This window comes from Gracilinanus agilis, chromosome 3, assembly GCF_016433145.1.
Source record: "Gracilinanus agilis isolate LMUSP501 chromosome 3, AgileGrace, whole genome shotgun sequence".
NCBI lineage: Eukaryota > Metazoa > Chordata > Mammalia > Didelphimorphia > Didelphidae > Gracilinanus > Gracilinanus agilis.
The window spans coordinates 440,210,375-440,226,524 of NC_058132.1; the positions used below are offsets into that span (position 1 = coordinate 440,210,375).

General features: G+C 34.4%; 1 protein-coding gene across 1 annotated transcript in view; it reads left to right on the forward strand.

Annotated features, from left to right (window-relative positions):
• The window catches only part of CHMP2B (charged multivesicular body protein 2B), a 36,272-nt gene extending 20,705 nt beyond the window's left edge, over positions 1-15,567 (forward strand). Inside the window, exons 2-6 of the mRNA XM_044670327.1 lie at positions 5,575-5,666; positions 10,445-10,639; positions 13,418-13,520; positions 15,055-15,161; positions 15,334-15,567. Coding sequence (XP_044526262.1) covers positions 5,575-5,666; positions 10,445-10,639; positions 13,418-13,520; positions 15,055-15,161; positions 15,334-15,447 — 611 coding nt within the window. The 3' untranslated portion in view covers positions 15,448-15,567. The remainder of the gene's footprint in view (positions 1-5,574; positions 5,667-10,444; positions 10,640-13,417; positions 13,521-15,054; positions 15,162-15,333) is intronic.
• The last annotated feature ends 583 nt before the right edge of the window (positions 15,568-16,150 follow it).

A 16,150-nucleotide genomic window follows, 5' to 3' on the forward strand; every position in this document is an offset into this window, starting at 1 on the left:
GCTATTATATTTCTGGGTGTTGACTTTTCTGGGTCCAGTGTAGAGGGTGTTCTATGGATCTTTTCAATGTCTATATTGCCCTCTTGTTGTAGAACTTCAGGGCAATTTTGCTGAATAATTTCTTTAAGTATGGAGTCCAAGTTTCTATTAATTTCTGCCTTTTCTGGAAGACCAATGATTCTCAAGTTGTCTCTTCTAGACTGGTTTTCTTGGTCTATCACTCTCTCATTGAGATATTTCATGTTTCCTTCTATTTTATCAGTCTTTTGACTTTGTTTTATTTGTTCTTGTTGTCTTGAGAGATCATTGGTTTCTAAATGTTCGATACTAGCCTTTAAGGACTGGTTTTCGGCTTTAATGTTTTGGTTTTTGGCTTTAATGTTTTGGTTTTCGGCTTTAATGTTTTGGTTTTCGGCTTTAATGTTTTGGTTTTCAGCTATAATTTTTTGGTTTTCCTTTTCAATCTGGTCATTTTTGGTCTTCAGTTGTCTTGTCTCACTTTCCAATTGTGAAATTCTGCCTTTTAAACTGTTATTTTCTTGCCAGATTTCTTCCATCTTCCTCAGCATTTCATTTTTAAACTCTTCCATAGCTTGTGACCAGCTTTCATTTTTTGGGGGAGGTTTGGATTTTTGTTTTCCCTCCTCTGTTGTCTGGATTTTCTCTGTGTAGAAGTTGTCGAGTGTTCCAGAGTTTCTCTTGATAGTCTTTTCCTTCTGGACTTCCTTATTGCTGGCCTTATTGTTGGCCCTGCCCCTTTTCAGCTTTGACTTTGCACTCAGGGTCTGCCTGGGCCTTGCAAGCTCCTTGGGGCTCTGGTCTCCTTGTCCTCCGGGTCAGGCCTCCTGGTAGTTCTCGGTCTGCCCCTCTGCCTGAGGTTCCTTCAGCAGTCTTTGGGGCTGCTTCCACAGCCACGCTCAGGTCTGCACAGGGTCCTCACTGGAGGTCCAAGCCTGGGCTGGAGATAGTTATTCAAGCCTAGGGCACTGCCTTTGCCTGCACAGATGCTCTTAGGGCACTGCTTTCACCCCCACAGAAGGTAGTGAAAGTCCCTGGGCTGGAGATCTTTATTCACACCTGATTAAGAATGGAGTAGGCAGCTGCCATTTTCTGCAGTGTCTCAGTCCCATGTTAGGGTCTTCATTCCTGTGATGAAGTAATGAGGAAGGGGTTGAGGTCTCTGATACCACCTCTGACTATTTTATCAGAGAGATGTTTTGGAGAGGAATGATGATGTCATAAGGGGTATATGTTGGCTTGCACCACAGGAAATGGCATTCTTGCCATGTTCACCTGCCCACCTGCTCAAGCTTTTGCCCCTCTCTTGGGCCCTGTTTTTTGCTCCATTTAAATTTTTCAACATCTATTCAGATTGTGGAGGATGTTCACTGGCTAGTAAGATTTTCTTAAAATTTCTTTTAATATATATTTAAAATTTAAGAAAGACATCCTCCAGAGAATATCATTCTTTAACCTAGTTATGCCAGCTGCAGTCATGTTTTTGCTTGCAAATGTCTGTTCAGATTGAGAACGATGCTGAAAAAAAAAAAAAACACTTGAGAAGGCCAAACACATACATTGATTTATATACATAGTCTATTCAATTTTATCATATTTTTATATGTGTCTTTGTTTCATTCATTTCCAATTATATCCTTCCCCTACCTCCCATTTGCTCTCCATTGATCTCTCCTTTGTAATAAAGCTTAAAGAGAACAAAAGTAGTTTAGCAAAATTGACTTTTGTTAACCTTTCTGACAGCAAATGTAATAATATTCCACATTTTCTATCTTTGGAGAGAAAACATCTTCTCAAGTGCTCCATACAAAGCTTGGTCATTATGTTGTTTAGTTTCATTTTTGTTCTTATTCTTTCCATTTACATTGTTGTACTATATATATATTTTTGGTGTTTCTCTGTTTATATCATTTTACATCTCTTCACCTAAGTCTTCCTGTCCTTTTCTGAATTCTTAAGAGCTATCATTTCCTAAGGTACAATAATTCTCCATTACATGAATGTACCACAGTTTGTTTAGCTATTCCCCAATTAGTGAATACTAACTTTAATTCCTACCTTTTGCTGCCTTTAAAAAGAAGAAAATGTTGCTATGAATATTTTGGTATTCAGGTCCTAGGAAGTTTTTGACCTAGAAGTATACGTTGGCTATACCTCAGCAGCAGATGTCTGAATTAAAAGGTTAATGGCATTTTCTTCACTCTATCATAATTCCAAATTGCTTTCCAGAATGGTTGGACCCATTCTTTTAATTCATATTTAGCAGTGTAATAATACACAGATCTTTCCAGGTTTACTTCCATCATTTATTCTCTTTGCCAGTATGCTGATATAAATGATACAAAAGCTTATAATTGTTTCTCTTAATATTTGGGACAATTTCTCATGTTGTTTGCAATTGCTTTTTCTAAAAATAGTAGTTTACATGCTTTGTATGCTATTCTCTTTTGATCCCATATGGCAGTAATTATCTGTTGGTCCTAGTTTTCAGACCTTTAGAAATTTAAAGTAAAACAATTTTCCCGTACTGGATGGTTTTCCTTATCCTAGCTGCATTGATATTGTTTATGCAAAACTGTTTCAATTTCATGTAAATTGAATTATTTAATCTTTTGTAGTCTTCCTGTCCCTTTTTTGTTTCAGAATTCTCCCCTTGCTGTAGTTGTAGAAAAGGTACCTGCAAGTTTTCACCTTTTTTTTTTTTTTTTTTTAATTTTGGTGTTTATTGAGACCATATCTGAATTCTTCTTTCTTACTTATCTTCTATATTACTGGTCCCCTTTACCACTGTTAGGCAAAATAGTGTCTGCTTCCTTTTGTGGGGTTTAGGTGGGGATTAGGCTGAATCTGGAGGAGAGTGACTTGATTGGAGTCACAATCCTCTACAGCTAACCTAGCTGTTTATATAAAGGCATGTGGTGTGTATTGGGAAGTGGAGATACCAAGGGAGATATTTTAATATTTAAATTCTTGCATCTTGTATCTTTCTTACATAAAATTTCTGTCTGTGGATTAATAATAGCTCTACTCTATCAGATACATTTTTTCCTTGAAATTCTGAGATTATAGTTATTTACAGAAAACTTCACTCCTTTTTTTTTGCCAGTTACACTTTGAGCACCTATATACAAGGTGACTCAAAAATATTGATAGCTAAAAATTTCAATAAGATTTTTGGAACATTCTGTTTTACATTAACTAACTTCCTAGTTTTTACTTATTTGCAATTGCAATAAGTGTGGTAGATTGGAGTGTGGCAGTATTGCTGATTTCATGTCTTTGTCTACTGGTTAGGAAGGTAGGTCAGAATCCAATAGTGAGAGAAGAAATAAGGGCTGGAACATAAACTTATCCCAGCAATTATATATTAATTTATACTTTCTGTTAAAATATTGGGCAGATGACCCTATTCTATGTTAATACTCATTCATACTTTAAATATAATATGAAATTTACTTCAGTTTAACCCCTGAGTTGCAGAGCTTCCGCAGGTGAGATCCATAATCAATTTAGAGTTAAGCCTAATTTAATTAGCCATATGTAGAAAAAAAGTGGGCAATGTCCAGATTAGTAGGATGGACCAATCCACGAAGCTCATTCATTTACATATATTTTGTGCAATAAAAATGGACAGTGAAATAGGTTCAGAAATGTTGAAAAGTGGTCTAAATTTAATGAACCTATGCTTTTTCTTGGTACAAAGACTCCATTTTTAAAAATACCATTATGTGCTAGGATATATGACTTTGAGTCAAACATCAGCCTCCAAAGAACCAAGGTTTGCAGAAGCTGCGGGGACATTGCAAATAAGAAACTGTAGAAAAGGTAAAGGGTGCCATCAGAAAAATAAATATCTGGCATGGTGGTGGCAGAGGGAGGTGGGGAGACAAAGGCAGAGAGAGAGGTTCCAGTCATATTAGGAGAGTATGGAATACTGAAATTGAAAGTCCATATGTTCTACTTAGTATCCACAAGATATCCAGAAAAAAAAAGGGCCACCTAATGGGGAGATATGAAAAAGAATTGCACAGATTACCTGTTGATCTGCATCATTAGAAGGAGAACACATCCTTCAAAGAATTAATACTTTGAAATAACAAATTATCCATTCAACACAACACATTAATTGTAATTGTAATACAACACATTAAGTGACAAGAGATTCTTTAGCTATTATATGGGTGATTTTGTTCAGAGTAAAAAGATAGAGTTGGAAGCGGGGTACTCTTCTGAACTTTCTTACTGTCATGGAGTCCACTACCATATTTATAATCACCCATTCTTCATCACCCCTTCATATAAATCTTAAGATTTTTTTTCTTCAATGCTATTCTGCATCTGTTCTTACATAGCCACCACTCTAGTTTAGGACTCATTTCTTTCAGTACCTCCTTTTTGGTCTCCCCACTACAGTTTATCCTCCATCTAGCTTGTCAAAGGGATCCTAAAGAACCAGATAGTTCTCTGCTCAATAACTGGGGTGACTCCCCCTAGAATGACATATTATTTTAAACTTGAACTCATCCTTTTTAAATTTCATTTTATTTGTTATAATGTTAGTAATTATGAGTATTAATAGTACATGGATATAATCTACAAGTAAATCAATTTAAACATTTGTGCATACTCAAATTATTTTTTACTTTTAAAGATATGGCTTCAAAATAGTTTGGAGATTATTGCCATAATCTTTCAAAGGGCTCAACTGATAGATTAATATGGCCATACATTTTTTCTTAATCTGGCTTGTATAAAACCTACAATGTACCTTTTGTAAAAGATGGATGAAAATTAAGGAAACCAAATAATGATTAATAATGAATGACATCTTTATTTGAATGAAAATAAATATTAAAATTTTAAAATGTAAAGATTTACAGAAGTCATAACAATAATTCAGTATATACAAATAAATATACATTCCTTTATCTCACTTTAAGTGTTTGACTTACATATTAAAAGAATAGCATAAATTCAGACTTATTATTTGGATTTATTTTGAAGTTTGAACAAAATGTTTTTATAGTTATACACTTTTATGTCATTTCCAAGAAAACCAATTATAATTTTACATTGAACTCTACAAATTTATGTTTAAGCCTTGTTACAAAATAAAAATTTGCAGATGTCTATTATGTGCCATCAGTTTCATCTCTTTCTTGTTTTTATTTAGCGTTCAAGTTTTGAAGCCTGACTAGTTTTATTATTAAAATGACAGTAGGAGGGGCAGCTGGGTAGCTCAGTGGATTGAGAGCCAGGCCTAGAGACAGGAGGTCCTAGGTTCAAATCTGGCCTCAGACACTTCCCAGCTGTGTGACCTTGGGCAAGTCACTTGACCCCCATTGCCTACCTTTACCACTCTTCCACCAAGGAACTAATACACAGAAGTTAAGGGTTTAAAAATATATTTAAAAAAATGACAGTAGGTGAAGGAAAATCTATGGTCTAATAAAAAGTACAGTTTTTTATTAGTTTCTCTGGGCTCAGTATTTTAAATAATATTAAAAAAGACTTTACAATTCATAAATTTGGGAATTTTTGTTGTTGTTCTCTTAGATGTAATAAAGGAGCAGAATCGAGAGTTACGAGGCACACAGAGGGCTATAATGAGAGATCGAGCAGCATTAGAAAAACAGGAAAAACAGCTGGTAAGTAGAACATTAAACTTCAGTTTCACTTTTCAGACAAATTTGGAAATTATCTTTTGGGATAATTAGCTAACTAGTAAGAGTCAGTGGCAGGTAGCAAGTGATTGAGCAACATTTCTTAGTCATATCAAAGTCTTCCTTATTTTCTTCCTGCTTATTTTCTTCTTTTTCTCTTCCTTCCACCCTTTACCTCTTATAAAAATTCCATATTATGTATATAATATTAAATACATTTTTATTTTTTAAGACTTTGATTTAGGATATAATTAGCTTATATTAAAACTCTAGAAAATAATAATAGTGGAACCATTCTTTCTCTTTAGGTAAAGGAGAAAAAAGGTAGTTTTGACCACAGTCAGAAAGAAGCAATCTTAAGTCTGTCTCCTGCATCTCTCTCACAGGACCTCAGAGTCATTGTTTTTTTTTTTTTTTAATCTTTTTTTTTTTTAAACCCTTGTACTTCGGTGTATTGTCTCATAGGTGGAAGATTGGTAAGGGTGGGCAATGGGGGTCAAGTGACTTGCCCAGGGTCACACAGCTGGGGAGTGGCTGAGGCCGAGAGTCATTGGTTTTTACCTCAAGGTCTTTACTATGCTTACACAAAGTAAAAACTTCCAAAGTCCTTATCTGCCTCTCTTTTTCCCTTTTAGTTATAGCTTTTGGAACCCCTTTTATTGAAAAATTTCCCTTTATCATATAGCTTTTCTTCTTGTATTCCTTCTGTCTTTTTCTTGTTTAGTCCTTTTTTAGTCATGTCTGGCACTTTGTGACCTCATTTGATATTTTCTTGGCAAAGAGTAGTTTGACATATCTTTCTCCAGCTTATTTCACATTTGAGAAAACTGAGGCAAACAAGGTTAAGTGACTTGTCCAGGATCACAGAGCTAGTAAGTATCTGAGGGCAAATTTGAACTCAGGAAGAAATGTCTTCTGGACTCCAGACCCAGTACTCTATCCATTGTGCCATCTGTCTTGCACTTAAAGAAATTCTTCTTTCCCTCCTTTCCTGCCCCTCAACACCTCCCTCAAAGAAAGAAAAGGAAGGAAGGAAGGAAGGAAGGAAGGAAGGAATCTCTAGATAGTCTTCATGGTCTTGGTTAACCCCAAACCACCCCACCTCCTCTAGACCCTGGCATACTGGACAAAGAGCATACATACTCTTTATTCTGACTGCCACTTCCAGACTCTTGCTTCAGTTACCCCTCATTTTCTGAGCTTCTGTCTAGGTTAATCAACCTATCCCAATACTTGTAGCATAAGATCATTTTCTTCTTTTTCAAGAAATTCAGCCTCAAAGTCTTCCTGGCTATCCAGTCCCTGCCTTTGTACTTGGTGGCTCCCAGGTACATATTGATGTTCCTTCAAGCACTCTGGCTTCTCAGTTTTTCAATCTTTTTAGTCCCCAGGATCATATCTTTATCATTCAGTTTCGGTAATTCCCTTTATCTCATTCTCAGCTCTAAATGCCCTAACTCCTTAATTAAGAATTCCAAAAGTTATCTATTTCACCGTAACCTTTTAGGCTTCCGCCACTCTGTCTAAACTTGGCTAAACTTAGTCTTAATCTTTACTATGACTTCAAGTTGTTCTACCCCTCATTCTCACCTTAGTCTCAGTTTCACTTAACTTCTTTCAAAACTTCAACTCTATTGATAACCAGTTACTTGTACCTTGTCCTCAGCTTTCAAATCAGTGATCTCTTGGTCTCCTGATTCTAATGTCTTAACCAAACCATAATCCTGGATTTTCATGACAGAATGTTCCTCTTGTTCTCCTTATTGCTTCTTCTCAAGCTCCTTTGCTGAGTCCATGTCCTGCCTGCAAACTGTATATATATATATCCTGGACGCTCTTTTCCATCTTTTCCTTCCATCTTTTATATGATTTCATCAGTTGCTGTGGGTTGAGTTATTACTGCTATATAACATTCACATCTATATATCCAACCCTCATCTCTCACCTAAATTTCACTCTTCATCTCCACTTAAATGGTTTTGTAGACATCTGAAACAAAGAGCAGTCATTTTTTCTCTCCTAAATTCCTCTCTCCTTTTTTTTGGTTGGGGGGAGGGGGTGGACTTGAGAACCCCACCATACTTTTCACTCATTTAAAATCATCCTCAGTTCTTTCCTCTTTCCCATATCCATTTATTTGCCACATCCCTGTCTATTTTATCTCTTCTTACCTTTTCTCCTCTTGACTATCCTTGCAGTCTCCTGTCTTTCAGTCTTTGTCTCTTCCAGTCTATTCTCCACCTAAGTGCAAAATAATCTTACTAAGGCTAAAGTCTAACCATATCACTCCCCTACATAAGAACCTTGATCAATTCTTATTGATTCTGTGATAAAATATAAACTCATCTTGACTTTTAAATTCTTTCACTGTATGACTCGTTTGTCTTTCTAGGATTGTCACACATTATTCCCATTTATATAGTCTGTTCTAGCCAAATTACCTTTCTTGCTGTTCCCTAAATATGATTTTTCCATTTTTCATTTCTATGCTTTTGCTCAAACTATGGCCTATGACTGGAATGTACTTCTGTCTTGCATATACCTCCTAGAATTCCTAGTTTCCTTCAATGTTTAGCTCACAAGCCTACTACTATGGGATATCTTTTCATGATTCCCTTAGCTATTATTAATCATCTTTCTCTTCTCAAATTTTTGGTTGGGATTTTTTTTTTTTTGCATAAACTTAACTGTTTATATCTTGTATCCTCCTCAAAAGAATGTAAATGCCACAGAAATAAGGATTGTTTGTTTTCTCTTTACACCTAGGAGAGTACCTTGCAGTCAATCTGTGAGTTAATCAGTCTTCTATGTACCAGATACTGTGCCAAAAGCTATTGATACAAATAGGGAAAAAAGGAAACAATTCCTATTAACTAGTACAGTCTAATTGGGGATAACAAAAGACATATATAAGTATAAATAGAATAAGTACAAAAGAGTTTAAGTATAAGGTGATTAAATGCTATTAGATAAGGTACTAGCCTTTGGAACTAGACTTGAGAGATTCTCTGGGGTGGGGAGTGGAATGCATGCTTTGTAGCATTAGGTACCAGAGTATTTTATGTGAGGGACTGAGTCTAGTTTGTCTTTGTTGTTCTGCTTGGAGGGGAAGTGGTATCTATGAAAGTGCAAAGATAGGTGAGTTTTTAGATAAGTTTAAATAGTTTAGTATTCAGTTAATAAGGACAAATTAATGAAAAACATTTAAAATAGATTTTTCATCTATTCAGCAGACAAAAATTTGTTGAACACATAGATTTTTGTTCCCAAAACCTATTTGGGTAATAATTTCTTAATTTGCACATGATCAAAAGAAAACTTGCTAAGCAGTTTGATTCTGTATGCATATTAATAACTGTTTGATATAAAAATATTTATAAAATAGCACATTAAAATATTTCAGCATAAAAAAGATAGTTAAAATGTTTTTACTTAGTTAGGTTAATATAATTCATTGTATTCTTTGCATAGCTCATCAAGTATCTGTTAAAGTACCACAGACAACATAATCTTTTATGAGTTTGAGACGTGTGCTCACAAAATTAAATGCAAAATATATACAAAATTGTTGAGTCCAGCTCAGCAGAAACAGTTTTAGGGTCCCAAAAAGTGGTAAAGGAAAATGATACAGATACATTTGGGAGTCAGGAGGACCGAACTGATGAATTTCAAGTTGAAGGTTTATTGGGAAGAGCTAACATTTTATAGAGGGAGCAAAATAAGCTAGGGTCTTTGCCCAAGTTTCCTCATTCCCAATGAAAGTAAGTGATTGGTAAAGTGATACCATGTAGTCTGTTTACCTCATCCAGGGGTCTAACACAATGGTTTCTATAATATCATAAATCAACATGTAAAAGCCTTGCTTAGATTCCCAAGGAAAAGCATACATTAGTGATTTTTGCAGATACATCTAGTACAAATGAGAGGAGGAAGAGGAGAGATTTGAGCCTCAGGGTGAGGAGTGAGCCAAGTGACTAATATGGCTGTTCTATGGCCTCAGGCTTTTTGCCTTCTGGTTTCAGGCTTTATTCTCCACACAGAGTACTTTATCCAGGGGAAAGGAAGATTTATTATTATGAAGAACAGTTTATTAATATAAAATGGGAGCTTCAGAAAGCACCATGGCAGGTAGAGTGGAATTAGAGAAATGGGAGCAATGTTGCTTTCATGAATGAATATGAGAACATGTAATGATGACCAGGAAAGAAGGATTTGACCTAAGCTCCCTTTAATTCAGCATCAAAGTCAATGGAGTTCTGGGACCTTACCTGGCTTGTTATAGAGGAGTCTACTCTTCTGCCAACTCAGCCCTCTCCCAAGGCTCACTTTATTGATATAGCTTATCTCCCCAGGGTGGGGGGCACCCAGCAAAGTATTTGGTCCTGGACCAGTGTTAGATCAAAAGGGAAGAGGTGAACATCTTGTAGAGATGCATGGTTTCTTTATTCTTGTAGCAATAGTACTATCAATTACCTACTTTTCTTCTCTGTCACTTTGTAATCCTAATCACACTAGTACTGCCCTTTCCCAGAATTTCTTCTGGGTTGTGTGTCCAGGGCTGAGTATGCACAAATGTTGCTATGTTGTCTTTTTGTAAAACTAGCATTTTTGCTTTTCCATTTAAAGTAATAGACATTCTCCCATAACTTTGAAAGCATGTTCCATCCTGTTATATTGAGAAATGGGCATACTGTATGTAAATAAATTTTCCGTATCTTCTGTATTGAAAACGATCTATTTTTTTTCTCTTCCATAAAATATAGGAATTAGAAATTAAGAAAATGGCCAAGATTGGTAACAAAGAAGCCTGCAGAGTTTTAGCTAAACAGCTTGTGCAACTGAGGAAACAGAAAACTAGAACTTTTGCTGTAAGTTCAAAAGTCACTTCTATGTCTACACAAACTAAAGTAATGAATTCTCAGATGAAGATGGCTGGAGCCATGTCAACTACTGCAAAAGTAAGTTTGATCTTTTAAGAGAAATTTATCATAACCAGTTATTTGTTTGTGATCCATCTTTTCTTCTGTTTTTGTCAAGACCTCTCTCCTGAAAAGGCCAGGAAGTCTCTACAGGGCATATCTAAGTAATGTGATCACTCCTAACCCCAATACATAATTTGAGCTGGGTCCTCCCTAATGGGACCCTGCCTCCTATTTATTCTATAAACAGGACCAAGTTTGAATTTGACCCTTGCCTTAAGAGCATCTTTGTCCTTACTTCTTTCATTAAGATTTGGAGGTTCCAATGAAAACCTTATAGAGATAATTTATGGTTTTCTGGTTGATTGCTAGAAATTGGAATGTCATAGGAAAGAGCACATCTGTGGGCTAACCCACTGTCTTCCCTTCTCCCAAAGACAGGAAGGATGACTCTTAGCCAGCCTCCTTATGACAGCTTCATTAAAAAGTCCACCAACTGGGCTAGCCTGGGGAGGTCTCAGTGATGTCCTGATAGGCCCATCAGAAGGAAGACACGTGTAGGTATTAAATATACTGTCATCTCTCAGTTGGGTTCTCTTGGTGAAAATAGAGGCTAGTCCTAAGACTCCTTTGTTGCCAGGCCAAATGCCCCTACTAATAAAGATAAATATCTCAGAGAACTGCCTCAATCTACCCTTTGTTAAATTCTAGCCACTATACTCTTTATATGAATGTCCTTATCACTTATGATATTATATTTTATATCAATAGAAAAATATTTTAAATATGAATATGTGTTAGTAAAGTTATTAATAATAGATTAAGCCTTCAATTATTTTTACATTTTTTGGGAATATTTAGCATTCCATTATTGGCACATTTTAGTTCACATTGCCACTTTCTCAAAACTATAAGAATCCTAATATAATTCCTCATTGTGGTATGGAAAAGTGACCATGAGTTTTCGAAGGCTTTGCCTTCAAAATGAAAATTCTAGGCAGGTCCTAACAAACTAGGAATGTTTTGAGTATCAGTCTAATGATGATACTACCCATCTTTTGTCTAATGGTCAGCCTGAGTGAGAAATTTTTTGGACACAGAAGTTGTCAAAGACCATTAGCCAAGTCCTAGATAGGCTGTGGTTTGCCTTTGGTGAAAGGATTACCCACAGTACTGAAATCAGAGAACACTGAAGTTATCAAAGTAGGCATCTCTCACAGAAAACTGGGGTTCTTTTATTGAATTTGACAGAAAATGGTTAATGTTATTTCATTGAATTGTGAGCATAAATTATTTCCTTTTATTAATAACTTCTGTCAAAGTTTTCTATAAATGAGATGTCTCTCAGTTTCCAATAGACTTTTATACTTGTACTCATTTGTGTATTATTTATTTAACTATTAGGTGCTTCATCTTAAAACAGTGATTCCCAAAGTGGGTGCTACTGCCCCCTGGTGGGTGCTGCAGTGATCCAGGGGAGCGGTGATGGCCACAGGTGCATTTATCTTTCCTATTAATTGCTATTAAAATAAAAACAAAATTAATTTCCAGGGGGCTAAGTAATATTTTTTCTGGAAAGGGGGTAGTAGGCCAAAAAAGTTTGGGAACCACTGTCTTAAAGCATTGTTCTTTCAATCACTTAATACTTGCTAAGTTACTACCATTTAACAAACTTTTATAATAGATTCTGTAGGAAATGGAAATATAAGCCAAATTTCCTGTCCTTGTTGTGTTTGCAATCCATTTGGAGATTACAATATGGAGGAGATTGTGAATAATTAGATAGTAACACAATGTGCCAAATGATTGCTACAAACCATAAATGGGAGACATCATTTTGACTCCTAGTGGTTAGGAAAACCTTCATAGAAAATCTGACCCTGGAACAGTGGAGAAGATTTAAACAAGTGGGAAAAAAGTGGAAAAGCATTCAAATATAAATAACTTTGAATGAAGGTTGGGAAGTGGAAAGAATTTTGATTAAGACAATTAAAGAGGAATTTGGGTGCCAGACTCAACATTTTGGTATTAAATGATTGAACATCTGTTAATTTAGAAAGATGAAAGAACAAAAATCCCCAGGTCCCAATTACTGATTAAAGGACATTTTATTTAACTTAGACACAACATCCATACAATAGTTTAAGAAAATTAGTGAAAAGGTCTATAAGATCTGTGTCCCTTAGTGGTTGACCAAAATGTAAATTTGGTCTTATAATAAATGTAGAAAATAGTATGTGAACAGCATGGTACTCATCTCTAGTTCCATGTAGTTAAAAACTTTAACTCTTTACTAAATTGAAGCAAGATTGCAATATATATGTTCACCATACATAACATTAATTTTTTAATGTATTATCATTATTTAATGAGATAATTTTCATTGAATGCTTTTGAATAGCTTTTATCATTATATCTAACATATGATATTTCCCCTAACATAAAATTTTCCAGACTTTCTATCTGTATATTGGGCATGAGAACTTAAAATCTTGTTTCTAAGAAAGAAATTCAGTGTCCACTCACTTTTATAGATCAGAATTATTACATTTCCTTATTTTCCAGTATGCCTTTGGCTATCATTCAGATGAGATTGCTCACATTCTGATCTCTTTAAAGTAGTTGCTAAACAGATGTTTTCCGTATTGCAGTCTTTCATTTTGTTAGCATTCTTAAAAACCCCTGTGTGCAGTTTTGGAAGGTTGTATGAATTTATCTTCATAGCAAAGGGCAGTTTACTATACTTTCTTTGGCTTTATTTTCATGTAGAACTTTCATAATTATGCAAATAACACATATTCTATCTCATTTTGAAAGACAATGCAGGCAGTTAACAAGAAGATGGATCCACAAAAGACATTACAAACAATGCAGAATTTCCAGAAGGAAAACATGAAAATGGAAATGACTGAAGAAATGAGTAAGTTTAATATAATTTACAGTGTTGGCTATATTTACAGGTTTCAGCTGTGAATTTTCCAAGCTTTTAAACAACCTCAGTTTTTAAAAATATAACCAAAACTGCTTTTCATAACTGAATTTTGATGAAAAAAAATGTTAAACAAGATCTACATTTTATTGTAATGTTATAATTGGCAGTGAGTGAAACTCACAAATCCACAGTTTTTAATAATAACATAATAAAAAATGTTTTTTTTATTCCTATACTGCATATATGTAGTCTTATTTTAATTTCCTAAAACTAAACTGCTAAAAGTGTTTAATTGTTATCAGGATTTCCAAGTCACCCATTCTTATGTCCTGTGTATAGATATCATTTCTCTCTGTAAGATTTTAAAACTAGGTTACAAATATTTTCAAAAACTCTAAAGTTCTTTATATCAACTTCTCTTTAATGCCTTTGAGTATTGTAATTTGATTTGGTTAGTGAATTTTTAATTGCTACAGAGTTGTCAATTTATCTAATGATCAGGTTGTCTAATATGTTTGGGTAATTTTCAGTGATGGCACAGGATGTACAGGCTTTATCAGAGAATTAACTTTTCCATTTAAGCTATAATGAAAGGAATCCTATAAAACTGTTGATGTATTTAAAATTCATAACTACTTTTGTTGATTTCATTTTTGTGGAAGTATCTTTCCTTTCTTCTCCCCCCAAAAGACTACTTTCTTTAATATATTTTTAAATTCGTAAATCTCTTTAAAAACTATGACATTGATTAAAATCTCCCAACAACTTTGAGTCAAAATTTGTATTTCCATCTTCAGATGAAAAAAAAAAAACTGGAGTATTGGCTCACATTTATCAGCACAAATGGTGGTTTTAACACTCAAACTCTCCTTTTGTCCAGACCTAGAAAAACAAGATCCGTAGAAAGATTTGATGTTTCTTAGAACTAATTTAAGGTTGGGCTCACAGGAAAGCATTCCTAAAAGTTTTTTCTGCATCTCTGCATAGCAGTTAGTGTTGTTCTGCATTTCAAGAAGAAAATTATTTTACATGATTTTGACTAAATTTGCATTTTAACATTAAACTTCATAACAATTTTACTGAGGCTAGAAAAATATTTCTAATAATTAATAGAACAAATTACAAAGTAAGGATATTTAGGTAAGTTGGATTGAATTATATCTCAAGTTCCCCAGATTTTAATTTTTGTTTTTATTCATACTGTATTTTCCTCTGATTAGCTAATTATTTTTAGAATAATGTCATTTCTAAACCATAAGCTTAAGAAAGATAGTTCCCATAGATTGAAAACAAAGGAAAGAGAAAACTGGTAGGGACACCAGCTATACTAAGTTTAATCCTTTGAAAATACATTTACTTGTGAACCATACTGGCATTTGGATACTAGTTCAAAGCTTAACAGTTCACTTAGATTATTTTACTGTAATATAGCAAAAATATCTAGGACTGGATTATCTTCTAAATAGAATTTGATATGGGTACCTAGCTGTTCAGAATAACAACTTTTTCCCTCTTTTCTAAGTCAATGATACACTGGATGACATTTTTGATGGATCTGATGATGAAGAAGAAAGCCAGGATATTGTGAACCAGGTGCTTGATGAAATTGGAATTGAAATCTCTGGAAAGGTATGGGAATATTCTCATCAAATAATTGTCATTTTTAATTTTTTGTTATTTTTAAGTAATTATGTAGTTATTTCAAAAATGACATGAACCATTTTAAGTCTTCATATTGTTTTAGATGTCAGTCAAATTTGATAATGAGCATTTTTCTTCTTTTTCTTTTTTTTTTAAATAGATGGCCAAAGCACCATCAGCTGCCCGAGGCTTACCATCTGCATCCACATCAAAAGCATCTACAATCTCTGATGAAGAGATTGAACGGCAACTTAAAGCATTGGGCGTAGATTAGTTGAAATGTATTTATATGTGTTAATGATTTACAATCAGTATAAAACTGGCACAACGGAGATTCTTTTTACAAGATTTATTTATTTTGCAGAAAAGACAGTCAATGAAGTTTCAATCCACATCTTGTTTTAAATCTTTTTGCCAAAGAATGATTTACAAAAAAGAAAAAAAACAGTTTGAATCTTAATTACCAAATACTTTGAAATAGTTATTCTAAAACTCTTTCCTGCATGGTATTCTGTTTTAAGGTACTGTTAAGGTTAGTGCCAGATCACATTTGTATTCTAAATCCTTTTGCCCTATGTAGAGAAATAGCACTAAGCATCAACATGAAGAATTTCAAAAAATTCAGTTGACAGGAGACCTGCATTTGCTGCTTGCGTTTTGAAACTGATTTTGAACCATAGCCACAAGAACTCCAACTATCAAAATTATATTTAAAATGGTGTGAAAGTAAAGTCCTCTTTCAATATGTAAGGTTAATAACTTTTAAAAACATTCTTGGCACCCGCCTTAATAGTTGCAGCACAAAAATATTGTGCAGATCTTTAAATTATTAGTGAAAAACTTGAATTATCCATTTTAAACTTAAATTGAAATCTAGTTTGAGAATTCTCCAGGTGTCATATCTGGGACCTATGATTTTCTTGATTCGTTTGTGCATAGACCTAATATTAAAGAGACCTGGTTCTACACCTAGCTCT